We start from the raw sequence: 26556 nt of genomic DNA on the forward strand, positions 1-26556 counted from the left end.
TGACCATCTGATTGTTCAACTACTAAGTGAAGATAAAACGTGTAACAGACTTTCCTGCCCAGGTTAACTTCTAACTGTGATCCTCAGATCTCAGCCTCCTGAGTAGATAGGATTAGAGGCATGAGCCGCTAGTACCAGGCTCTGTTACCTTTTATGGAGATTTTGTTGCTCATCAGGATGCGAGCTAATGGTCTGTGAGGTAGGTACATTTATTGTCTCAGATTTTTAGAAGGCTAGGGTTTCAAAGTCTGGATTCCAACCATTTGCATTAGCACAGTCTCTAAGGTCCTGACATCTTTTATATCTGACACTGGAGTTCCCATAACTTTACAGGATGTTCAACCTATTCAACCCTGCCAACCAAGACACTTAGATAAGGCCAGTGGATCTGTAGACACATAACTTCCCTTACCTGACACGAGTCATGGGAGATACTGAATGAGACACTATGGCTACCCAGTTAATTCTGCAGTGTGCTATTGGAGAGAAAGCTATGATTTTCAGGAGCATGGCTCCTGACACCCAAATGCATGTTGAATCATGCACTTATCTCAATGTCCAAGACCTTCCATGCATAGCCATATTCTGAGTCATTTGGGCTCATCAGTGCCTTGAACATTTGATGGACTCATGTCATGATTTAACCATGGCCATTTTGGTTTAGGTTAGTTTGCATTATTTGACAAATACACATCTTTATTGGCAGAGCACATGCTTGCAACCTTAGGCCTTAGCTGTGAGAGCAAGTAGATTTATATATTTTTTTAAAATCCATGCGAAAAGAACAGGCAGACCCATCCCAGAAGCCACTACCCTATTAATGTAGTAGGAATACAGTCTGTGCTAGAAAGATGAGGATGCTGCATTTTAGCAGGGACCAAGCCTATGTCCAGGTATACAAGGCTGAGATTTGGCAACTCCAAAGCCTGCTCTTTTCACTCAGCTTGATTGATCCCAGCCAATGAAGGGGCTATGTCATTCTGGATCCATGCTGCTAACAGGTCAGTGGATCCTCTTGAGGAGTCACCATTTGTAACTATTGGATACAATGAAGGATATCTGAGCACTGCTTTAGACCTGTGGTCACAGCCAGCCTGTGACATAAGTCCAAGACAGATACTGCTCAGTTATTTAGGTGAATGTCTTCCCAGTGTGATCAATTGCTGCTTGTTAACGGTGCATAACCAAGAAGATAAAGGAGATCACATCAGATGTTGTTAACTGAAAAACCTCATGGACCAGATTCAATGAGCATGACTTCAAAAACAGGCTTAGTTGACTATTTGGAGTTGGTGTGTGTGTGTGCGTGCGTGTGTGTGTGTGTGTGTGTGTGTGTGTGTGTATGTGTGTGTGTGTGTGGCACATGTGGGAAGGATGTACCAGGCTGCCACTGGTTCACTTTTTAGGCTCCTGGATTTCAGGGGGAAGCTACAAAATACAAGTTAGAAAAGCCTCACCAGAGGGCAGCAAGGAGCAGTAGGAGTTGCCCTTCTAAGGTAGAATAAATCCAGTCCAGATGCCTGGGCTCGGCTTGTTGTGTACTTACTCACACCGTCCTTCTCCTAACTCACCATTCCACAGACTCACTGGCCTTGTTACAGTGGCTTCACACAACAAATCCCTGCACCAGCCAAGACAGTTATATGTAATTCTAGTCCCAGGAAGGGGCTTCCTTTGCCTCGTTGCACACCAATGCTGCCAACCTCAAAGTAAGTTTGGGAAGGTATTTCATCTCTCTGCGTTTTGATTTCTCTCTCTGTAAAAATGGGAATACAGAAATAACCTTCACAAAGGATTGACACAAAAATTCATCATTATCTACAAAACATTTAACACAGATATTTCCTGGCACACTGAATATTCTAGACCGGTATAAGCTATGATAAATCATGCTTCAGGTGTAATTTAACCATTACTTCCTTCACAAGATCCTCCTTAGCCTTCCTGGCTGAGCTGGCCTCAAAATGTGCCATTTCCTGGCACCTGTACTTTCATTTCAATTCCTGGCACCTGTACTTTCATTTCATTGTATTTATCACAGCTTCTGTCTTTACATTGCTGGCTCTGTTTGTCTTAAGGCTAGTTTCTTATGCCTTGAAAGTATAAGCTCAGCAGGATTAGGCATTACTTTCCACATCAAATGAATAAATGAAGAATCATGTGGGTCCTAGAGGGAGAGACTTGGGTAGACATGTGAAGTATTCCTTGTCAAAAATGCTCTGGAGAGGCCAGGAGTTTGGTCTAGTGGTAGAGTGCTTGCCTAGCATGTATGAAGACCCGGGTCTGATTCCTCGGTACCACATACATAGAAAAAAAGCTGAAAGTGGTGCTGAGGCTCAAGTGGTAGAGCTCTAGCCTTGAGAAAGTCCAAGGACAGTGCTCAGGCCCTGAGCAAAAGCCCAGGACTGGCCAAAGAATAATAAAAATTAAAAAAATGCTCTGGATAAGAAATGTTTTAGAGGTTTCTTTATTTCTTAAATGCATATGTATAATGCATTAAATAAATATATATCATTATATAATATATAATTACACATCACTATTTCATTATATGATGCATCATATATCTCATTATATATATTTATATCATTACATATATATCTCATTATATATAATTATATATATACCATTATGTACCTCATTATACATATATGTATATATGTATATATGCATAATGAGTTTTCTTAGGGATTACACCTAGGTGAAATTGTATACTATTTTAAATAATTTTGCATATGAAATTCTCTCCATCAAGTCATCAGAAGATATATGTAGAATTTTCTAATCGGAATACCATGTTATTCCTCAGAATTTTTCAGATTGGGGAGCATTTTGAATTTCAGATTTTTGTTTTTTGGATAGATATGCTCAACCTGTGGAAATAAGAAATTTCTAAGGTATTTTTATTATGGTTAAGAAGCTTTACCAACGAGTTGGTGTTCAGCAAGGCAGTTTATGAGTACTATGCAATTTGATCACTATCATTCCTTTCAACATTCTTACCTACCCATCCCATCCTAACCAACCCTTCAAATAATTTTTTTCATATATTTTTTATTGTAATTAATAGAAAGGTTACATGATATTTGCCAGATAGATGGTGCATTCGAATAATTTTTGTAACCATGAATGTCTTAAGCCCACTGTGTGTGTGTTTACTTGATTTGTTTCCATATTTACCTATTGATTCCTTATTCATTCTCCTGTTTTGTTACTGGATTTGGTCCATGGACCACAGAGGAAAGGAGATTGGCTGCTGAGGAGAAAAGAGATAAAACCTGATTAATGTTTTGGGGAAATCACTGTGTCTGCTTGTATGGGTTGTAGTGGAATTTGAGGCAAAGAGTTGCCTCCAAGACTACACATAATAGAACCATCATGGTGGCAGAGACCAGGACTGAGCGGACGAGATCTGTGACTATGGCTCACCTGAGTTTTGTCTTGCAGGATCCTGGAGCTTCAGGACACAGGTGACCTAGATGTACTCAAGCAGAAGTGGTGGCCGCACACAGGTCACTGTGACCTCACCAGCCACGCCAGTGCCCAGGCTGATGGCAAATCCCTGAAGCTGCACAACTTTGCTGGTGTCTTCTGCATCTTGGCAATTGGTCTTCTCCTTGCCTGCCTGGTGGCTGCCTTGGAGTTATGGTGGAACAGTAACCGGTGCCACCAGGAGACCCCCAAAGAGGTCTGTACCTGGGGTCCTACCTCTGTCTGCCACAACCAAGGAGGGAGGGCGGGAGGGAGGGAGGGATCCCATCGGGCAATTGTTTTCTTCCAGTTAGTGTTTACATGAGGCCTCTTATTGAGAGATATCAGCAATGTATATCGGGAGGGATTCTGGTTTTATTATATATTTTAAAATAAATTTTCATCTATTTTGATTGTTATTATAAAGGGGATGAATGAACAGAGGGTTTGTAGTATCATAAGTCAGGTAAAGAATACATTTCTTTGTGGACAGTGCCCCTCTTTCCTTTGCCTGGTTTTGGTTTGTTTTGTTCTTAAAACAAGAGAGGGAAAAATGCAGGGGACAGTTTCATAGTTTGAAGAAAGCACCACGTGCCAGCCACGGCCACTAAAGTCCTGTATTTATCTATAGAACAAGTACAGCGTGGGCAGCGCCAGAGAGCCTTTCCCCACCCTGCCCTGCCCATGTGCCTCCACCCTGACCTGGAGAGATCACCTGTAGGGTAAGAGAGGACCCCATATTCCTTTCTGGTTCTCTTTGCTTACCCAGCCACAGAGGGTGTCCCCATCTCTCCTGTTACCCCTCCTCCCTCTCTCCTTCCTTCTTGTAGGGTTTACATCCTGCTTGAGACACCCCACTTTCAGGGTATTATTGTAGCTCTGTCCCAATGGATGCTAATCACAGTTAAATCTGTGCTTTGATACTTCTCCTGGGGGGGGGGTTCTTTAAGCTCATCTTGGGAATTGTTTGAAATGAAGTCATCACAAGGGCCCCTAGGAGACAGTTCTAAACGATGGCAGCAGGGTGTGCCATTTGATGACAATGTTCTTAGCACAAGCCCAGTCACTGCATTCATTGGCTCTCACATCTCAGCCTATACCCCTCAGCGACAGACAGCTGGAATCACAGCCCTGCTTACAGATTCTGTTGGGGTGAGGATGGAAATCCCAAACAAGGGAACTGAGAGGCAACTGACTTGTTATGATTTGTTCATTTTTGTTGTTGTTTGTATTCTCCGGTGACTCTAGTGACACAAGTTCACAAAAATGATTTTTAGAGGAAAGAGTCAAACTCAACTGGGGCAGGGGCAGGGGCAGAAATAAAAACTAGGCAGGAGCAGTGTGAGCGGCCTGGAATCTTCTCAGTCTAATGTGGGGCTGGGAATCTGTGCCTCTGGACAGTAAGAACCTTAGTCATCGTCTCTGTGGTCTGCAGTGGTTGGCTGGCTGTGATGTCATTCACCAGTCTGTAAGGAATTTCTAGCTGAGGACTATGGGGTCTGCTTGCTTCCATCTTTCTTAACAATTCATCCCAGTGAGCAGTGTCATCTGATTTTCCTTTCCTTGGAAGGAGGGCACTGCTGAGAGAGCTCTGAAATATTCCAGGGGCATCTTCCTTTCCTTCCGTATATATTGCCATGTCAAAAAATACAAGGAATGGTTCCAATGCCACTTCCATAGCTCCCCTGTCACTCCCAGACCCCAGGAAGGCAGGAAGGATTACCTTTGCAGGGAATTCATGGAATGGTGATTAATTGGAGATAAGAATATCATGAACTTTCTATCCAGACTGGCTTTGAACCTCAATCCTCAAATCTTAGCCTTCTGAGTAGCCAGAATGAATACATGCATGAGCCACCAGAATGGAGCTACAACTGGAAACTTGTAAATGAAGCCACTGGGAAGGACTGGGAATTATCCTTTTAAGTGGTTTCATGAAGAACCTCACTTAACTCTGCAGCTGGGGCATCATGTCTGACCCCTCCACATCCTGGTCATGGCCCTCTCACCACTGCCACAATCATGGCCCATGTGCACAGCACAGGCAGCCAGAGAGGGTTATCCCCAGAGATACCCGGAGCAGGAACAGGGAAGACAGAGTGGATGAAAGAGACACTGGCTGACTCATATAAAACCCCTCTTGGACTGTTTATACTGTCCACCACCTCTGCTAATGCCACCTGGGCTGGGTGCTAGTGGTTCACATTTGTAAGCCTAGCTACTCAGGAGGCTGAGATGTGAGGATTGTGGTTCAGAACCAGCTGGGGCAAGAAAGACCTGGAGATTGCATGTATATGGAAGTGGCCTTGTGGCCCAAGTAGTAGTGTGTTAGCCTTGAGCAAAAGAAGGTCAGAGACAGCACCCGGGCCCTATGTTCAAACCAAGGACTGGCAAAAAAAGGAAGAAAGGAAGGAAGGAAGGAAGGAAGGAAGGAAGGAAGGAAGGAAGGAAGGAAGGAAGGAAGGAAGGAAGAGAGGAGAAAGAAAGAAAGAGGAGAAAGAAAATGCCCCTTGGATCAGGGAGCAGAGGTGAGCAGTGCTGGCCTGGCTGATGTGGGCAAGGTGGGGTGCAAGACATAAACTCGAGTTCAAACTCTTAATACATCTCCTAGGAGCCTCTGGAAGGCATTGTCTATTTTTAGTCTTGTCCCTTTGCAACTATTTTCAGTTTTATCTTTTTATAACCCCCAGTGTCATGACAGCTCCAGAATTAATCATCAGTTTGTATGTATACAGGAGTGTGTGTGTGTGTGTGTGTGTGTGTGTGTGTGTGTGTGTGTAAGAGAGAGAGAAGGGGAGAAACACAGAATTTTATTTTCTGGAGAGACATAGGTAGGAATGTGAGAAGGTAGAGGCAAAAAGAAGAGTGCACGCTGTCTGTGCCCTTCTTGCTTATCTCCTGGTGTCTAAGTCCAACATCTCAGCTATGAGGAGATGAATGTTCATATCTTACTTCTAAAATGCAGCTCTCCTGCCCTGGCTGCCGACCTGCTTCTAGGAAGAGGAGGGTCCATGGAGAGGCATGCAGAGAAGCAGAGCAGCTGCAGTTAATCCTGACATCATTATGATGTTGTATGGAAACATATACTACAGAGAGAGAGAGGGAGAGGGAGAGGGAAAGGGAGAGGGAGAGGGAGAGAGAGAGAGAGAGAGAGAGAGAGAGAGAGAGAGAGGGGGGGGGGAAGGGGAGGAAGAGAGAAAGAAAGAAAGAAAGAGAGAGTGCATAGAGTGCATCCTGGGACTTGAACTCAGAGGTGCTATTCCTGAGCTTTCTTGCTCAAAGATAGTACTCTACCACCACTTGTGCCTCAGCTCCACTTCTGGCTTTTTGATGGTTAATTGGAGATAAGAGTCTCATGGACTTTACTTCCCAGGCTCACTTTGAACCACCAACCTCAGCTCTTAACCTCCTGAGTAGATGGAGTTACAGATGTGAACCATTGGCTTTTTTTCAATTGAAGATGAAGTTTCTTCCATTTCTCTCCCTTCTTTCTTTAATAAGATCACTGGTGGGAGCACAGCCCCTCTTTTCAGATAATTTACCACCTTACTGGCAGGTACCACACAGATATTTCCAGGCAGATCTCCTTTCCATGGATCTCAGCTCTTCTGAAACGAGGAGCAAGTACCAGCCAAGGCCCTAATCCAGCTAACTCTTTACGGGGCCATAGTGGGTAGTGGTGAGTAACCAAGATTTATTGGGGCTTGAGTTGTTCTGACATGAGTGATAAGAATGAGAAGAAACCCTACATCTGGAGATGAGATGGGATAGTGAATGGCAAATGAATGGTTAACAGGGAAGGAGGGCAGGAGGAAGATGCTGGTAAGGGAAGGCTGGATGTGTTCCTCAGGACTTTTATGTCTGGCTGAGGAGTATAGATTCCTCATCCAAACAGAGCATGGGAACCAGGGAAAGGGCTAACATGACTGTATTTAAGAAGTGAATCTTTCAAACCATGGAGAAATAATGATGGTGTTTAATTTAGATCTACTGTGGCTTGTGTTTTATGGAGCAACATTTGAAATTAGATGAGAGTGTCTACTTACTCCTAAAGCATTTCATTTGGGGCCACCAGCCATATTTCTTAAGAGCAAGGAACCTGTCTTTGGGTGGAGCCCAAGCTGTGTTTAATGGCTTATTCTGAGATTGCCTTCAGAGTTTAGACACCTATTTGGGTAAGAGTAGTAATGTGCGTTCAAGCCCTTAATATTCATGTGCATTTGAGCTCATATATTTTTTTCCTGGGGAATCAGACAATTATGTAGTTACCCAATGCAGGTGAGTGCATCAAGCTCAGAGGATGCAGTAAAGAGCCACCCGCTAGATTTATGGGGTATGTGGAGTCATTGCTCTGAGAATAAAATATTCATGAAATAAAGATGAGAACTGCACAAATGGGAGCTGACATGAGGATTGAGAGATGAATCATCCATCCGTAGGCTGGAAGCTTAGAATCCTTGCTGCTTCCTGCCTTTGCCCACCCTCCCTCGCCCCATGCTTCTGTAGCAGGCAGGAGGTGGCTGGCAAGGGTAGTTGAGTGGCAGGAGAGTGAGTGATGGCTGGCCTCTTTGTCTGGCCAGCATCTGTCTGGGCCCTTCTTGGGAGGTCAGATCTCCAACTCCACACTATTCTTTAACAAAGCCTCTCTTCCTTTGATCACTGTTTATTCTGTGTGGAGACTTTCTCTCCTGCACAAATTCCCTTTTCATCTGTTGTAACACTTTCAATCAAGAAAGATGTGCAAAGGGTCTTCAGGCTACTCTCATCCCAGAGACATTCTTGATTCATGGGGACCAAGGGTCTGTTGCCTCTTACGAATGGAGGAATGGATGGTGTGGAGTATGGAAGAGGCACATTACACCTTAGGGTAACTGGCCTGTGCTGGGCAAATTGCAGCTTATCTACTTAACATTTGAAAAAGGCATTCTTACCCTTGGAAGGCCACAGGGAACTGCAAGAGCCCAGATGCATCTGCTGCCCTCTAGAGGCAGGCTTGTCAAAGAGCCATATACTGGCTTTCTGGCTGGTGTGTGCTGGATTCTGAGTTCCTAACTAGGAATTCCTACTTAAAATCCAGATATTAGCATTTTTCCCCCAGAGAATTCAGGAAATGAAGGATGTAACACAGTTCTTCCATGGATCAGGGCTCTCATGAGACAGCTACTTCTTTTAATCCCCAGTTCTCACTCGTCAGCTGAAACTTGAGCCTAACCTGATAGCTACTTTACTGAGGTTGAACAGTTTGGCACATTCTAGTTCTTAGCCCAGGGCCTTTTAGTCGGAGGGGATTGAACACTTTTTGGGTGGGTGTGCTGCTCTGACACCTTGTACTTGGGGCCTAGATGCTATCCTTGAGCATTCTTGCTCATGGCTAGCCCTCTATCACTTGAGCCATGGGGGCTCCATTTCTAGGTTTTTCCAAAGTTCACTGGAGCTAAGGGTCTCACAGACATCTCCTGGTTAAGCTGGCTTCGAACTGTGATTCTCAGACATCAGCCTCCTAAGTAGTTAATATCCCAGGTGTGTACCCAGCAGCAGCACTGAGCACTTTATTATATATCACTGCAAATCTCCAAACCAGCCTACTGGCAAAGCTTCCCCTGAATGTGAACAGTGTTAGATACAATTCCATCCTGTAGTGATTGTTTACCTACTTGTCTCTGCTGCAATTCTGCCAGCAACTCCTCACCTCTGAATTCTCATCATTTTTGCCTTCTTTCTGAGACACCGAGGCCTTACTAAGGCATGATGAATATAACTGAAGTTTTGAGCATCTTCCATGTGCCAAGAACCAAAGATGAATGCTTTCTGTAGAACACGAGTTCATCTGGTGGTAGGAGCTCAGAAGTATTTATTCATTCATTCGAATGAACTAACCTGGACTCCTATAAAGAAAATCTTATTCATGTTAAATTGTTAGATAATCACTGCAGTGAGTGAGATCAATGGCATTCGGGTATGGCTGTGCATCCAAGATAACTAATTCTTGAGCCATTTGAAATATAGATGCTTGAACCTCGTTTCATAAAGGGTCATTGTAAGGAGCCACGGACAACTGTAATTGATAAACTACATCTACTCCTGATATTCTGCTAGGGATTAAAATCTCCCATCAACCTTCTGCTAAGTTGTGGATAAATCTTCATAGTGAGATTTGGTAAATATCTAATATCTACTTTGGTATGGTAGGGGAAAAACTTCAGGTTTTGGAGACAGGTGGATGAAAGTGCTAATACTGATGCTTCACTCGCCATAGAACTGTGTGATCTCGAGCCAATCACTTCACTCCCAGCCTCAGTTTATTCTCATGTTTGCCATTGCTTGTGGGGGCCCTGTCGATTAAGTTACTCCTGGAGGTGAGGGTCAACCGCTGATTTTATCCAACATGACTCTGACTCCCCTAGCCTTTTCCAAGACATCGGTGTCACACTTTACGGGGATCATCTTGGTGGCATTTCTCCCAGTCATTACATCTCATTTACCACCTGGCTCGTTGCAGTGGTTAGTGAGAGAGAGCTGGCAACGATCGCTGTAGTCAGACGAGAAGTCCCTCACTCCTAGTTCTGGTCTTGCCTGACTTAAAGTAGGAGCTGTTGGATTCCAAACAAAGTCAGTTCTAACGAGTCCCGCGTGTAACAGACTGTTACATAGATGATAGTTTAGTTAATTACCGTTTTTCAATATACTGTATTATTTCCACATTGGTGAACAGCAGCTTAATTACAGAACTTTATCTCTCTGCAAGACAATTCCTGAGAGAGATTCCCTGGTAACCTCTGTTGGTGCATCTGTTCATCAAGTTTAATTTGGGGTAAGAAATACAGAGCAGGAATGCAGCTGAATCATGGGTAAATGCAGCCAGTGGGGTTTTATGTCATATTCTTCTGGGGTGTTTGACTAGGTCAGCTGCCTATGCTAGATTAATGAAGGCCACAGAAAGTTTCCAGGTCTCTTTCCTCAACTGTCATTACCTGGCTGAATGCAGAAACCTTAGGATAATGAGGATGTAAACTGATGTAGTTCACATTAAAAAGCCCATTATTGGAATTTGCATAACATTATAGAATGCACCATTTTGTCTCAAAGATGAATAATTATTCAAATTACTCTTGCCTCTTTCCTTGAGTAAGCTGATTACTCCTGCTGCTACTTCCCTTGGCCAGACACAAGAAGGTACAACGAAACATGACCTTGCATGTGTTAATACTGTGACCCCCGGTAATCTAAGAAGACAAGATTGCCAAGCCTTAAATCAGATATGTTCTTTGCTGTTCAGTTCTGGGTGCATACAGAACAATTGGAGCAAGCAAGATCAAGAAAAACTGTGAGACCGACCCTCAGATAGGTTGCATTTCTGTTTTGCAGAGGAGTCATGAAATTTTCTCTTCTTATTCTACTCATTTTCTTTTTTTCCCAGTCTTGGGGCTTGAATTCAGGGCCTGGGCACTGTCCTTGGACTTTTTGCTCAAGGCTAATGCCCTGTCACTTGAGCCACAGCATCACTTCTGGCTTTTTTTGAGTATGTGGTACTGAAGAATTGAACCAAGGGCTTCGTGCATGCTAAGCAAGCACTCTATCGCTAGAGTATGCTCCAGATCCTCCATGCTTTGTCTTATCTGGTCATACAACCAGTGGTCGCTGGCTCTTAATGGTCCCCTCCTTTCCCAAGGGTTGTCTTAGCATTGGCTCTACTGGATTAATGGAATTTGAATAGAAAAATGTCCCAGTGGCGCAAGGAAGTTGGATGTTTGACAGCCATTTGAAATGAGACACTCTCTCTAGAAAATTTCTGCAATTGGTGTGGACATTTTCCATGTGTCCTGGTGTAGAGGTTAAAGGCTAATTAATAGCCACAGGACATGTCCTCGCAGCCGGGGAATGGATTCATCCATCCTTAAATTGAAGCAAGAAAAGAATAAATGGGCTTAAGAAAGAATTTATTCAGAAGTGGAGGTATGGCTCAAATCACAGAGTGCCAACCATGAGCAAATAAACTAAGAAAGAATATGAGGTCAGTCTGAAGAATTTGAGCCCCAGTATTGGTAAATACACACAGACATAGAGACACATAGATACACACACACACACACACACACACACACACACACACACACACACACACACAGAAAGTATTCAAGACTTTTTATTCAGAAATGCTTATCTTTTTCTTTCTGTTTTTAAATTGATGGTTTTGGGGATTGAATTTAGGACCACATGCTTGCTAAGCAGTGTCTTTTTTTCCATTGGGTTATTGTTGAGGTAGAGTCTCACTGTGTTCTCTGTGTGTCTTGGTCTACGATTCACTCCTCATGCTTCCCCTTGTATCTGGGGGTGACGAATACGAGCCCAGCTATTGTGCTTCCCAAGGAACTGGAGCAATAGGTATAGGCCATAATGACCAGCCAATGGTGAAGATGGAGTCTCTTAAACTCTCAAATTGTTCCCTGATTTTTATAACCCAAGTAACTATTATTGCAGGTTGGAACCACAACACACAACTTACAAACATGGTCTTAAGTTAAATGGCCAGGTTTACATTAACTTTCTGGATTGGTCTGTTTTCTAAATGCTTTAATGGTACCTGATCATCTCCCCATACATCACTGTATTTAACATGTTAGGCTGGATTCTGTGCCCTTTCACTTTTTTAACATACCAGGCCTTCTGCATTCTCTCCTTGGTATCTCGGTGGTGAAAGCATCTATATCAAGAGGGGAGGGGGAAAGGAGGGAGAAAAAGAGAGCTTTCTTGTGTTTTTCTCTTCAGAGGATTTTGATTGGTCTGTCTTTTCCTCAAAGCTCACAGTGTTTGTTTGCCTGGTAGAAGATAGGGGAAGGTTTTTTTCTCTGTGCCCTCTGCTCTCAATTTTCCAACTCCTTGTGATCTTCTTGGACAAGAAGTTATCTTTTTTTCTCTCTCTCTCAAAACCTTGAAAAAAGTAGGAATCACCTTCTGGACACCTAACATTAAAATGACTCTCAGAACAAGAACTAGGTTGTCCCTGCCACCTGCCAGAATCTAGCATGAACACAAGCCACATACTTGCTTCCTGCTGCAAAGAATTCCACTCTTCCAACTTCATTTCCTTCCATTCCCACAGAAGACCTACCTTTGGAGCTCAACCATAGGCATAAGAGTTTACCTTTGTCACAACCATGGCATAAGGGAAACTCTGAGGACCTTACAGTCCTGAAGAGAACATAGAAAGGAAGAAAGTCAGGGTTGCACAACAAACTAGTTCTTCTACTAATCCACAAAAACCTCCTGGTAATCAGTTTTCTTCCATGGATGGGTAAACCTTTATAGCTGGGCGATATGCTCAGCCATCCTTCCCTGGGTTTTGTTGCAGGCAGAGGAGGGAAAATTGAATTTTTTTGCCAGTTTTGGGGCTTGAATTCAGGGCCTAAGCACTATCCTTTGGCTTTCCTCAAGGCTAGCACTCTACCACTTGAGCCACAGCACCACTTCCAGATTTTCTGTGTATATGGTATCGAGGAATTGAACCTGGGTCTTCGTGCATGCTAGGCAAGCACTCTCCCACTACGCCAAACTCCTGGCCCTGAAACTTGAATTCTTAAACCTTCAAAGTATCTGATATTTGCTTCAAAGTATGTGATATTCTTCTGTTACCAGTCTTCTTCTCTTTGGACATTTAGAAAGTAGCTTGTGACTTTGGCTAATGCAGCAGGTGATGGAATCGCATCCATTATCAGAAGCATCACAGGGGATCCTGGTAGCCAGGAGAAGCTGGGGGAATAGGCTTGGTGGTGGGCAGAGCCAAGGCTTGTCCAGAGGCCCAAAATCAAGGGGCAGAAAGCTGGATAAGGTACCTCTGCCCTCCTGACCAAATACCAACCATTTTCTCTTTGTTTGTCTCTCCAAATAAACTTCAGACTCATTCCTCTTGTTCTTGCTTAGGTTCAGATTGTATCTCTTGGCTAGGTGAACAGGTCACTTGACAAGCTGCTGTCCAGGGTAGACAATCATTTATTTCCTCAAAGCAAATAAACTGTGAGCATATTTAAGAAGAGATTAGTGCCTCTGAGTGATTTGCACACACTAATGTTTCCAAGTAACAGGCATAAAAGACTACTTCAACAATTTTATATGCAAAAATTCAAATGAATAAATAGAAAGACAGGAAGCTGCCACAACTGGCTCAATTGTGTTATACTTAAGCAATGAACTTGAATTTGAACTCACTGACTATAGTAAGCAACGAACTTGAATTTGTTTTGTGATTTAGGGGTTGCCCCTGATTCATGGTTCAACCCATGAACTTTTTTAATGTTGACTATGCTACTACACAAGCAATGTGCCAGCTGGGCACCTGTGGCTTAAGTCTGTAATCTTAGATACTCAAGAGGCTGAGATCAGGTAAAGCCAGCCTGGGCAGGAACGCCCATGGGACTCTTATCTCTAATTAACCTCCCAAAAGTTGGAGGAAGTGTTATAACGCTAACCTTGAGCAAAAGTGCACAGGGACACCATCCACTGAATCACAAGTGAAAGCAAGCTCTACCTGCCTTGCTAAGCTAGGATGTTTGGTAGGTGAGGTGTATTAAATGCATTTTAATTTACTGAATGATATTTTTGACGTATGCTGAGATCCTCGGGATTAATCTCAACAATTGAAGAACATCTATAGTTTATAAACTTCTGAAAGATTCAATGAAACTTTCCTGAATGGTGTTTTCTTCTCTCATGTAGAAACCTGGTGTCACTTGTGACTTTTGCCTCTCAGACATGGCCTCAACTCAAAGCTGGTCTCTTAGCCCCAACTTGCTGAACTGTATTTCTTCTGGCTCTCCTTAAGGGGCTTGTCAATTATGTCCAACTGCCATCTGACATGGATCTGAGTTCACTTTCAAACCAATGTGCTCTCTGACCATCATATCTCTTAGTCTGAAGCCATTTCTCCGTTGTCGTAGGAAACTGTCAGTTTTCTCACTCTGGGAGACTTTGTGAGAATGACAACAGGTTCCCCACCCAAAGTCAAGCACTCTGTGTGTCAACTCTAAACTCATGGGGGCATAGAGAACTGATGGGCACCTTTTTCCATGGCAGGGAACATTTGGAAGGAAGTGGCTTCAGGGCATTTCACCTTATCTGCTAGCAAATGAACATTTGAGTCTTCCTGGGGTTAGCCCTCTGCATCTAAGTACAGGCCAGATGTACTTGGTGGCCTCCTGGAGGAAATTCCTGTGTACCCAGCCCCATAGAAACAAACCTCTGGAGCAGTCATTATTTATTTTTCAGGGTTCCTTCTTTTTCTTTCTGAAAGTGTATCAAGACTTTTGAATTTCTCAAGCTTTCTATCATCCCTCCCCAAATGCGGAAGGTCCGAGTTTCTCTGTCCCATATGATGTCAGCATTGAACCACCCATGAGATTTTCCTTGGAGAGGATTTGGATCCAGTGTTTCTCTTGGAGTGTGGCATCAGGTAGGGGTGGCAGTATATGCTACACCCCATCTGCCTTTATTGGCAAGGTATGCAGCCCAAAAATAGGACTGCAACTTCTAATCCCATCTGGGAAGCTTTTCCCTGGGAGAAGAAGCAGGCCACACTCTACTGGCTTCACAGGGAAACAGCTGAAGAAGCAGTTTAAACTTACAAGCTGTATGACCACTTAGATCTTGATGCCTTCTGACATGGAAGGCAAAGCATAAGCTCCTTTAAAAAGAGTGATTTGCCCTTCTATTAATTACAATAAAAATATAAGCAAAAAAGAGTGATTTGGGCCTGTTTTAGATTTTTCTTTTTTTGAGCACATAAACAAGCCAAAGTATCTTCTGTGGTGCCACCAACCACAGTGAGACCATCATGGAGAGAGACAATATTTTTCCAGGGAGTCTCAAAGCCTTTGTGACACAAGGAGAGTCACTTACCCCATGAGAAGTGCCTTTCCTCACTTCCCCGGTCCATACCTAGAAACCTTGTTAGCCTTTCACATAGGGATTTGTACCACTCGTGGCATCCCTGAATGTATAGATCGCTCAGTGAGAGAGCAGGAAGCCCTCTCCTGCTCCACATTTCCCAGATACCTTGATTGGAGACTCGGGTCTCTGATGAAGTCATTGAGCTTCTCTGTACTGAGCCTCCTTTTGCGTAAGGTCAAGGTGATGGTATCAAGCCTTTGTGAACTCAAATGGTTAAGGCATAGAGCATACCAGAGGAAGAAAGACCAATCTTCTATTCCCATTGGGCTTTAGTCTCCACCAGGCCTTGAAAGGGCTTTGTCCCGGTGGATGCTTCTGGGCATGACAGTGGTTCTGATGAGTACAGCAGGCATGCTGGAAGGATTGTTGGTACACAGTGCAAGTGTCCTTCCTATGGATTCCCCAGACAACAGAGGGTTGACTACTACTTGAGGGAGGTGGGAGCAATAGGGAAAATACTCTGTCCAGCAAGCTAAACAGGCCAGTACTTTCAGGTATGCAGATGCTGCCACAAGCCAGACTTAGTGTACCGCTAAGGCTTTCTCCTGATCTTCCTGCGTTTTCTCCCCAGGACAAAGAGGTGAACCTGGAGCAGGTGCATAGGCGCATAAACAGCCTCATGGATGAAGACATTGCTCACAAGCAGATTTCCCCTGCATCGATTGAGCTCTCAGCCCTGGAGATGGGAAGCCTGGCTCCCAGCCAAGGTCTGGAGCCTACGAGGGAATACCAGAACACGCAGCTCTCAGTCAGCACCTTTCTGCCTGAGCAAAACAGCCATGGCACCAGCTGGACACTGTCATCAGGGCCCAGCAGCAATCTGCCACTACCCCTGAGCAGCTTGGCCACTATGCCCTCCATTCAGTGCAAACACAGATCGCCCAATGGGGGGCTGTTTTGACAGAGTCCGGTGAAGACCCCCATCCCCATGTCCTTTCAGCCCGTGCCTGGAGGAGTCCTTCCAGAGGCCCTGGACATGTCCCATGGCACTTCCATCTGACCACGCCACCTACCCTCCCACCTGCCCAGCCCACCCACCCAACCAGCAGAGCTTTTTAATACGAGAAAATGACCACACACACGCACACACACACACACACACACTCAACATACACACATAGACACATGCCTAACACACACAGACACACAGAGAGACTCATTTTTCTGGTACATATCTGTAAATAATGACAGAATGGAGTGGGGTAAAAGTGTATTTTGAATATTCCCAATTTTCGAAGTCAGTAAAAAAAAACAAAATACCAAAACTGTATGAATGACTTTGTAAATTTTGTTCTATATGAATAAAAAGGCAAATTACTTGTGATCATTCTGAAGTGCCAAAGGAACTTCCCCCATTGCTGGGCCTTTCTGAGAGCAGGAAGGGTGACAGGACAAGCAGCTCCTTTCTGCTGGGGAAAAGAAAGAGGAGCAACCCTGAATGCTGCTGGCTGCCAGGCCCCCATGGCTTCCCACCTTCACCCTTTCATCTCTCATTTCCTTCTTCAGTCCATTGTAGTCAAAGAAGAGCGAGTCTGGAACCTGGTAGCACCGGGTCACGTGTTATAGGGCTAGCCTTGTTTCCTGGTAGCCTGGCACTGAGCAAAGTACCTTGGAAACAAGACAGTCCTGGTCTATCCATATCAAGGGCTCAAGGTGGTATCCCTACTGTGTGACCCCACAGTGTGCAGTAGGAATCTGACCCCTAAACCTCAGAGAAGATACCCACACTGAAGTGACAATCTCTGAAGGCTTTGATGCCAATATCTTCTAATATCATTCTGCTGGTCTTTTTCCTTTCAACTTTCTTTACCTACTCAGAAAAATCAGGTCATTAGATAGATGATGGAGGAAGTAAGGTGATTCCCAGTACTACCTCAGGGAGTTTGCAGAGTTGGGATTGGCCTGGTGGAAAGCTCTGAAGGACTGACAGACCTGAGGCTGGTCATGCAAATCATACGAAGTGATGAAATGAGAAGCCAGGTAGAGAAAAACTCTTCAGCTGAGCTGGCTCCCGCCTATAATCCTAGCTACTCAGGAGGCTGAGATCTGAGGATAGAATGAAGCTCAGAGCTGCCCAAATTCAAGAGTCCATGTTAACTCTTATTTCCCGCTAACCAGCAAAAAAAAAAAAAAGCTCTAAGTGGAGGTGTGGCTCCAGTGGTAAACACCAGGCTGAGAGGAGAAGACAAGTGAGAAGTGAGGCCATGAGTTCAAGTCTCAGTATTAGCCCCAGTTTATGGCCCCAGGAGAGAGAGGTAAATGGGATCATAAATACTAGCAGTGGAGAGAAGCATTGTGATTTTAGGTAAAAGTATCTGTTGGAAGGGGTGGAGAAGGTGCTCTAGATGACAGTGAAGCAGTGGGATAGAAAAAAGAGACCAAGTTAGGAAGAGATTTGACCCTTGGGAATGAAGCCCAGCTTTGTAATATGAGGACTCATTCCTATCTTCTTAAAGGAATTGTTCACAGCCTCACAAATTAAGTTTTACCTCTAGGTGTTTAGAAGGCAGCTAGGAGAGTGAAATCCCAGCAGTCGCCTTCTATGCACGCTTTACCTCCTTTTCTAGGCCAGGAGGAGTCCTCAAGCAATGACTCCACTCCAGAGCAGGTGCTCTAAGAGCAATTGAAAGTCTCTAGGGCTATGCTGGAGCTGTTGAACTTGCTGGAAACCCTATATCATAAGAGTAGACCAACCTTAAAAACTCCCTCCATTACCCATTTTTAGAGCAACAGAAGTTACAGAGCCAGAGGAAAAAAGGAGTGGAGAAAGAGGAATCTGGATTGCATCACTTCTGATTCTTCCTCTTGGAAGATCAAGGTGATTCTGATCGATCAAGGAATGAGGATACAACTCCCCTCTGGTGCCTGCTAGGGCTCCTTACTGGATGCAGAAAACAGGGTATTAACAACCGGTGTCTGTGGTCTTGGGGAAATACCAAGTCCTACTGATTACTTCTTCTATACCTTTGTGCAGTCATGAGACAGATGTGTTTATGAGGCTGATAACCAGCCCAGGATTGATTGCTTTCCTAAAGTCCCTAGTGATGTGATTGAGCTGTAGGAACTGCTGTACCACACAGTCAGTTAAAAGCACCCTGGGGAAGAGAGTGCTTATAATTATGTTATTTGTCTTTGGATGCTGAGAATTGCCTGGTATTAGTGCTACTGGAGTGATCCATTGACATCTCTGCAGAGTATATAGCTCTCTGAGCTGGGTGTATGTGGCATAGCATAGGTAAGGCTGCTATCAACCTGAAAAAGGAGCCTGCTTCTCTTCTTCCAAATCAGCATTTGGATTAAAGTTGTTTAATAATAAAACTTGTCTGTTCCCTATGCTCTTATTCTCTGCGATAAAGAAATGAGGTCTGATTGTTTCTGGATGTGCTGTGGCCATGAACTGAATTCTGTCCTGTTGGCATGTGTGATCCTGAAGAAAGTTTCTCTCCTCAGGTGGGCCTCAGTTCTAACTGTGGGCTAAGTAGCATGACCTTCTCTTTCAGAGTTACCCAGGATCTCTTGTTATTAGCCAGGGTCATGTTTGGTACCAACTCTAAGCTTTGGTTTCCTTTCAAATATTGAGTTCCTAGCTGGGCATTGGTGTCCTGTGCCTCTGTACTGCTCAGCCTGAGATTTGCAGTTTAAAGTCAGAGGAGAAAAGTCTTCTTATCTCCAAATTACCAGCACAATGCTAGAAGTGGAGATGTGGCTCACGTGGTAGAGTACCATCCTTTAGTGGAAAAAGCCAAGGAAGATCACGAGGCCCTTAGTTCAAGCCCCAGTACAGGCACAAAAGGTTAGCTGAGTTCTTAGATACTTAGGGGAAAGTGGGCCATAAACAGTGAGTACACATTTAATGCCTGTTGACTTGCTTGTTTCTCTCATTCCTTTATGAACTTTGACAATACATCAGTCCTGTGTCTATAACAGTTAGGTCTCCCAGCCTAAGGGAAGATTTCCAATTTGGCTACTTATTATTTGGCTTTGTCTAAGGTCCTTGTAAGTCTTTCTCTTATGGATTTAGCCTTTTCCATGGTCCTGGAATCCTCCTTTCCCACTCCCAAGTGGCTGTGCTTTCTAGACCCTAATGTTCTCACTGACATTTGGATATTCATGAAGAGAACCAGCCTAGTAAAGGCTGCATGTTAAATCAGGGGGTTGACAACATAATGAGATCTCTCTGCTTACAGGAACTAGAGGGAAAACAGCTGGAACTTCTCCTACTTCTTTAGCACTTACATTAGGGACAATGTCCAATGTTTGGGGCAAGCTTTTCAGAATAGAGATGAGGAACAAAGTAAAGTCTTTTCCAAATCTTCTGTATAAGCAGATGTGGCTAGTCAGGAACCCATCACCCGAAGGGCTCTATTTTATTAATGAAGGAGCTCAGGTCTTAAATTCTAGGTCCCACAAATCATACTAGTAAAGAAAAAGTCATTCTGTGTTATTATTATTTTTTTTGTCTTTTCAAGCTCTGAAAGAGAACAGTGACACAAAGAGAAGAATAATAACCTCACTAGGTTATAGGCCTCACTAGGTGTAAAGGCCGTGATGATGAGATGAATGGAGTGTTTGTGTCCTGTGATCCCTGCTTTTCCATTTGAAAGTCTTTAATAGTGCCTAATAGAAATATTATTAAATGTAATAGTTATATTTCAGATACACTTATATATTTTATTTCATAATAAAGATAAACAATTTCTAATGGATAGTGTGGGGTTTTTGTCTGACCTTTGGCTTCCAGAGCTGAGGGGTTAGTTAATCATATGCTTATACCTTCTTTTTCAGTCCACTTCCTTTCCCATAAGGAATTAGCATGGATGCCTTTAAAGCCTTGTATTTTGCTCCTAGGTCTAGCAACACAAGATTAGATAAAAGCCCCAAAATGTAACTGACCTTTTCTTTGCTTTAGCCATGGTAACTGAGTCAGTGTGTCTGTTCCTAATACAACATTTTTAAAATACCTAAAACATTTCTTTTATTTTATGCCATTAGTTGTTTCTAATAAGTGAAATTATATCTGATTCTACTCCTCATCCTTCGTACCAAGAATCTCTAGATAATAACCCTTTCCTTCTTTAATCATTATCTTATTTTTCCCTCTCAGAGGCATTTCAGTCAGAACAGATTATTTATGAGAGAAGTGTGTATATTTTAGATACATTACCTGAGCAAGTAGTCACCACCTACAAAAGAGGAGATAATTGTCAGTAATCTCTAATCACCTCCAGCCCCTGTAGCCTTCATTCTCTCATATCTGAGCTTGACCTTGGCTACTGAGCTCCAGAGATAGTACTCTATGTCTTTCCTCTTTGCAGCAAGGAAAAATATAAAACAAAACAAAAAAGTGAAACAAAAGTATTCTATCGATGTAAATTTGCAATAGCAAAGTGGACAGGATCTGGAAGACGAAGCAGCAGAGAGGTCATGATTGCTTAAGATGAACAACCAACTATCATTCAAGGAGGGCTCAGTTGTTGGAAGCATCTAGCATACAGTTGCCAGGGTAACCAGGCATTGAAGCTCAAAGGCAAACAAAACATTCCCCAACACATAGACATTTACTGACATTCAGAGTAAGTAGATCCAGCCATAAACGCACAATTGCATTCACAAACACTGAGGTCTATGCAGACGTGTATTCATCCTATCTTGCTACACACATGTAGAGTTTCAAAGCACATCATTACAGAACAATCCTGTTTATCAGAGCGGGGAAATAAAGTCCAGGAGAGGAGAGTCATTTTCAGAGCTTCCTCACTCCAACCCCAGCCAGCCCCAATGCAACTGTCACCCAAGCAGCATTCTGCAATTAGCGGCTGAGGAAGGAAGCATACCTTCTCCAAAGCCCTCTCTCCTGACAGGCATCCTTGGCATTCAAGCCTCCTGTACCTCATTCGTTCTTCTGAATTTCTGACTATAACCCAGAGCCCCTGGGCCTCATGTCTTCAAGGCATCCTAGTTGTCTCCAAACAAGAAGATCCGTGATCATATTTGTATCTGTGAATGTTTATTGATCAGGTTTGTGTTCTAGAGAATGTACTATAAACACATAGACATGTGTTTCAGCCATGAAAGGCAGAAATTACTATGTTCTTGTGTATGTCTGTCTGTTTTTTTTCTGGGGCTTGAACTGTAGGCCTGGATGCTTTCCCCTAGTCTTGTTGTTCAAGGCTAGTGCTCTATCACTAGTGGAGCCACAGCTCAACTTTGTGACTTTCTGCTGGTTAATTGGAGATAGGACTCTCCTGAACTTTCCTGCCTGCACTGGCCTTGACCCACAGTTCTCGGATCTCAGCTTTCTGAGAAGTCAGGATTCCAGCATCTGGAAGAAATTACTATTTTAAAGTTAAAGGAAACTCAAAGAGGCCTGGCCCTAGATTCATTGAGAGATAATGCTTTCATTCCCATCCTGTCCTCTACTGGACTCTGTAACTCCTTTATTCCCATGGCCTCAGGGCATATCGGTGAGTGTGATTATTAATCATTAATATTTTGTTTCAGTACTGAGTCTTGAACTCAGAACCTTGTGATCTTGCTTAATTTTTTCTTTAAAGGCTGACACCTATTTTTTGTGCCACATGTATACACCCTGCTTTTTGCTGATCAACTGGAGATGAGTCTCACAGATTTATCTTTCAGGGTGGGCCTTGAACTATGATCCTTGGTTTTTAGCCTCCTGAGTAGCTAGGATTACAGGCATGATACTAAGCTGGTTGTTCCTCTTTATTGGCCACATATTTTGACTGAAAATCTCCGGGAGATTAGTAAAGCATGCTGTTGGGTGTGTCTCTGAAAGAATTTCTAAGGAGGATTAATTAACAAGAGTGGGGAGGGGAGGTAGAAATTGCCCTGGATATGGGTAGTACCAATCTTACCAGCTGGGAACCTGGTTGGAATACAGGAGGAAAAAATTTTAAAAAAATCAGGCATTTCCTCTCTGCTTCCTGTTTCATTCTACCAGCTCTCTCTAACATGATGGAATGAAACCTCTGAAGGTATGGGTGAAAATAAGCCCTTCTTCCTTTTCTTCTGTCAGCTATTTTGTCACAGAGATGAAAAGTCTAACAAAGAGAATTAATACCAGAGAAATCTGGATCATGGCTTTGCTTACCTGACCAGGTAGCTCACAAGCCTTAGAAACTACTTAGTGAGAAGACTTTGGAAACGTTGGCTGATGAGGGATGGAGAGGCCCTGCAATGCTATAAGCAGCACTTGCAGGAGGTGGGGGGGATGGGAGGAGCTCAGACCAGAATGCCAATAGTCACGAAGAAGGTAAAGTCTGCTCAGGAGGCTTCAGATGGAAATGAGGGCCCTGCTTCAAATCAGACTACAAGCCATTCATGCTATTTGCTGGCAAGAAAGTTGTGCGTTTATCCTTGTGAGACTGTGGAGGACTAAACTTAAAAAATAGTGATGAACCATTGAATCTGTTGAAAGATTTCAGTTAGCTCAACATTTCAGCTTTTGCATAGATGTTTTTAGGCTCCTTTAGGCAGGTTTATAATGAGAATTCTGAGCAGAAAGCAATGCAGGAGGATTTTCTAAGCTTTCAGTTTATCCAGAAATGACATGTGAGTAGCCAGGTGTGGGTAAGCTGCTTGTAATCCCAGCTGCTCAGGAGGATGAGATCAGAAGACTGGTTCAAAGCCAGTCTAGGTAGAAAACTCCACAAGACTCTTCTTTACCACCAAAAAGCTGACAGTGGAACTGTGGTTCAAGAAGTCAAGCACATGCCTTGAGCACAAAAATCTCAGAGACAGTAGCCAGATGGTGAATTCAAGCCTCAGGACCTGGATGCAAAAGAAATAGGTGTGCTGAGATGATTTTGCACTTGCTCTGTGCTGGTATTTCAGCTTCTGCCTTTACTTGAGGCACGAAACCCACCACAGTGGTTGAATTCTTTCTCATTCAGCAACTTGTCACCTAGACTGGGCTGAGTTATCTCATGTAGATGGCGCTTGTCACATTTAGGAGAAAATGACAGAGTGGGATGCTATGTACTGATATAAGAATCCTGCATGCTAAGAAAGAGACAGCACATTAACACTGAGGGAGTGACAGAGGGAGACTATTCAGAAAGATAAATAAGGAGAAATCAGTCAGAAAGAAGACAAGCGTAGGGCTAGAAACAGCAGTGTGTCCTAGCTACCGAAGATGGAGGTGGGGCAGTAGGTAGAAACAAGGTTTCTAACTGCGGGAAAAGCTGTTGGATGGAGGCTAAATCATGCTCTGGAAATGAACCATCTAATGAAGACCCACCAACATTGTTGTTAGTGGAAAATATACTCTGACTGACTAGACCAGTCTACCACCCTTCTCCTCTAACCTCTGCCAAGCTCAGGAGCAGAGGACCATGGGGAAGCATACTGAGATATCTCCTGTAACTCTCTCCCCAGTAACAAAGTAGGGAAGGATGGACAATAGGTATGAAGAAAGAGAGAGAGAGAGCGAGAGAGAGAGAGAGAGAGAGAGAGAGAGAGAGAGAGAGAGAGAGAGAGAGAGAGAGAGTGTGTGTGTGTGTGTGTGTGTGTGTGTGTGTGTGTGTTAGGGGCAAAGGAAGGGAATTAGACATTCATTATAGCAGAGGAGAAGGAAAGAATACAAATCACATGAATTCTATGGCTATCATTTCCTAAGAGAATTAACTCATTCTTTTTTTTATGTTTTTATTATTGCATTTAATGGAGAAGGAAAGTAATCAATTGCAATTCAGACAGACTGTGAAACTTTAACCAGAATTGATAGAAATAAAATTACTGTTTTTTTAATTGTAATTAATAAAAGGGCTACATGATATTTGCCAGATAGATGGTGCATTAATTCCCATACATTGATACCCTTTCACATGTCTTGGTCCCCATTTCCCTTTCCCCCACCTCCACCCCTCATCTTGTTTTCCCCCATTCCCTATCCAATTACAAATAACCAAATACAAATATATCCGATATATCAGGTAACAAAGTGAGATACTGTAACAATATGAGATAATCAAGGGACAGCAAAAGAGATGAGAGATAACATAGTACATTAAGAACAACAATCATTCATTATATGGCTTATGTTTCTATATCCTAGAGATCATTTCATTTAGCGTCCTACTATATGGCCTTTTGTATCAAGGTTTTGCTATATTGCAAATCTCTGCTAGTAGAGCCCAAGGTTTCTACTGATTATGACAAATGAGGGAAACCACTGAGCCTATTTTCCTTTGAGTCTGGCTTACTTCACTTAATATGATTTTTTCTAAGTCTTTCCATTTCCTAACAAATGGGGCGATGTTGTTCTTTCTGGCAGCAACATAGAATTCTATTGTGTACAAATACCACATCTTGTTGATCCATTCATCAACTGAGGGACATCTAGGTTGGCTCCGTATCTTTGCTATGGTAAATAGTGCTGCAATGAACATTGTTGTACTGGTGGATTTAGTATGTCCTTGTTTCTGGATGATTGGGTAAATGCCAAGTATTGGAATTGCTGGGTCATAGGGGAGCTCTATGTTTCGTCTTTTGAGGAACTGCCATACTGCTTTCCATAGTAGTTGAATGAGTTTGCACTCCCACCAACAGTGTAGTAGGCATCCCTACTGGCCACATCCCCTCCAGCATCTGTTGTTATTAGTTTTCTTGATCCTGGCCATTCTAACTGGAGTGAGGTGGAATCTTAGAGTTGTTTTGATTTGCATTTCTTTTATGACCAGAGATCTTTCTCCAGAACATAATTACTATTGTTAACAAATGCAGGCAATGAAATTTAGGGCCATTAAGTTGTTATCTCCAAATCATTTAAATAGCCCATCAGTGTAAAGAACACTCATGATATTTCCACCCTAGGTACCTACCTTGTGTTCAGAAGATCCACACACAAGGCAGCCAGGCAGAGGGTTATCTTCCACACGTAGGGAGCTCTGAGCCTGCGACACTGAGGCTACAGGCTTGATGGAGAGGGTGGGCACAAAGGACAGTGTGACATTCATGAGGAAACATTGGGCTGCTGTTTTACAGTTGAGATAGTATGATGCTCCTCAACAGAGCACTAATCTGTGAAATGCCGTGCTTTTTAAGAAATATATTTTCCCCGTGAATCTCAAAAGGTTGTTCCCATTTTAATATGATGATCTAATTGTCCAGTATTTCCTGATTCATCACCACTTGTTTCATTCTCCCCATATACTGGTTTTCCCCTCCCTGGAACACATTTCGTATATCTGACATCACATATGTCTGCATGTGGTCCCATGTGTCCTTTTCCATTCATCTACTCCTTTCCACTACCTTCCTCTTACATTCCCATTTCAGCTTCTGAAATCCATTTTGTTAAACTATCTGTTCATTGCTTGTTTTGCCAAGGAAATTGACTTCTACATAAACTCTACTTTTCTCAACTAAATGGTGTATATAAACATATGTCTCTTTGTGTGATTATATGGGCGGTTGTATTTTGGGTCTATGAAGGGCCATTCTCATACATGAAATCCCCAGGAATCTGAAAGTGTGGAGCTACCGAGGGCCTAGTGATTGATTTAGACTCAGAAAGATGTTTGAAAGATTCTTCTATTTTTCTAGTTGTGTTACCATATGTTAAATCATTTTACTTTTATGACCATCCACTTTTGCAGCTACAAAGTCTACACAATGAGAGTTGCACTTGTATCTTTAAGGATGAATTAAGAAAGTGAAGACAGCTGGGCGTTGGTGACTCACACCTGAAATCCTAGCTACTCAGGAGTCTGAGATCTAAGGATTGAAGTTCAAAGCCAGCCCTGACAGAAAAGTTGTTGAAATTCTTATCCAATTAACCCTCGATAAGGCAAAGAAAGTGAAGAAAGGTGTACTTCAAGAGGACTTGAGGGACAGTGCTCAGGCCCCTGGTTTAAGAGCACAACAATAAAAGTTGGAATATAGTTACAAATACATGTTTGAAATAAAGCACCCATTGTTTCCATTAGGTTACTAGACCCACAGTAAAAGTGTCATTGCTAGTAAAGGAAATATTGTCACATAGGCTTCAACTACAAGACTTGTATAGTAATATAATACATATTATATTATACTGTTATTATGAGTCTGTACCATATTATAGTGTTATACTATATTATATTGTCATACTATATTATTACAGTATATTATATTAATTATACTATA

The 26556-nt window shown here is 43.0% G+C and overlaps 1 protein-coding gene across 1 annotated transcript in view; it reads left to right on the top strand.

The window, feature by feature from the left end:
• Positions 1–16312, top strand: part of LOC150064941 (glutamate receptor ionotropic, delta-1-like) — a 142343-nt gene extending 126031 nt beyond the window's left edge. The window contains exons 6-7 of the mRNA XM_090329286.1: positions 3448–3688; positions 15983–16312. Of these exons, the coding sequence (XP_090185412.1) occupies positions 3448–3688; positions 15983–16312 (571 nt within the window). The remainder of the gene's footprint in view (positions 1–3447; positions 3689–15982) is intronic.
• The last annotated feature ends 10244 nt before the right edge of the window (positions 16313–26556 follow it).

This window comes from Megascapheus bottae, chromosome 3 (assembly GCF_031878675.1).
Source record: "Megascapheus bottae isolate mThoBot1 chromosome 3, mThoBot2.hap1, whole genome shotgun sequence".
Taxonomy (NCBI): domain Eukaryota; kingdom Metazoa; phylum Chordata; class Mammalia; order Rodentia; family Geomyidae; genus Megascapheus; species Megascapheus bottae.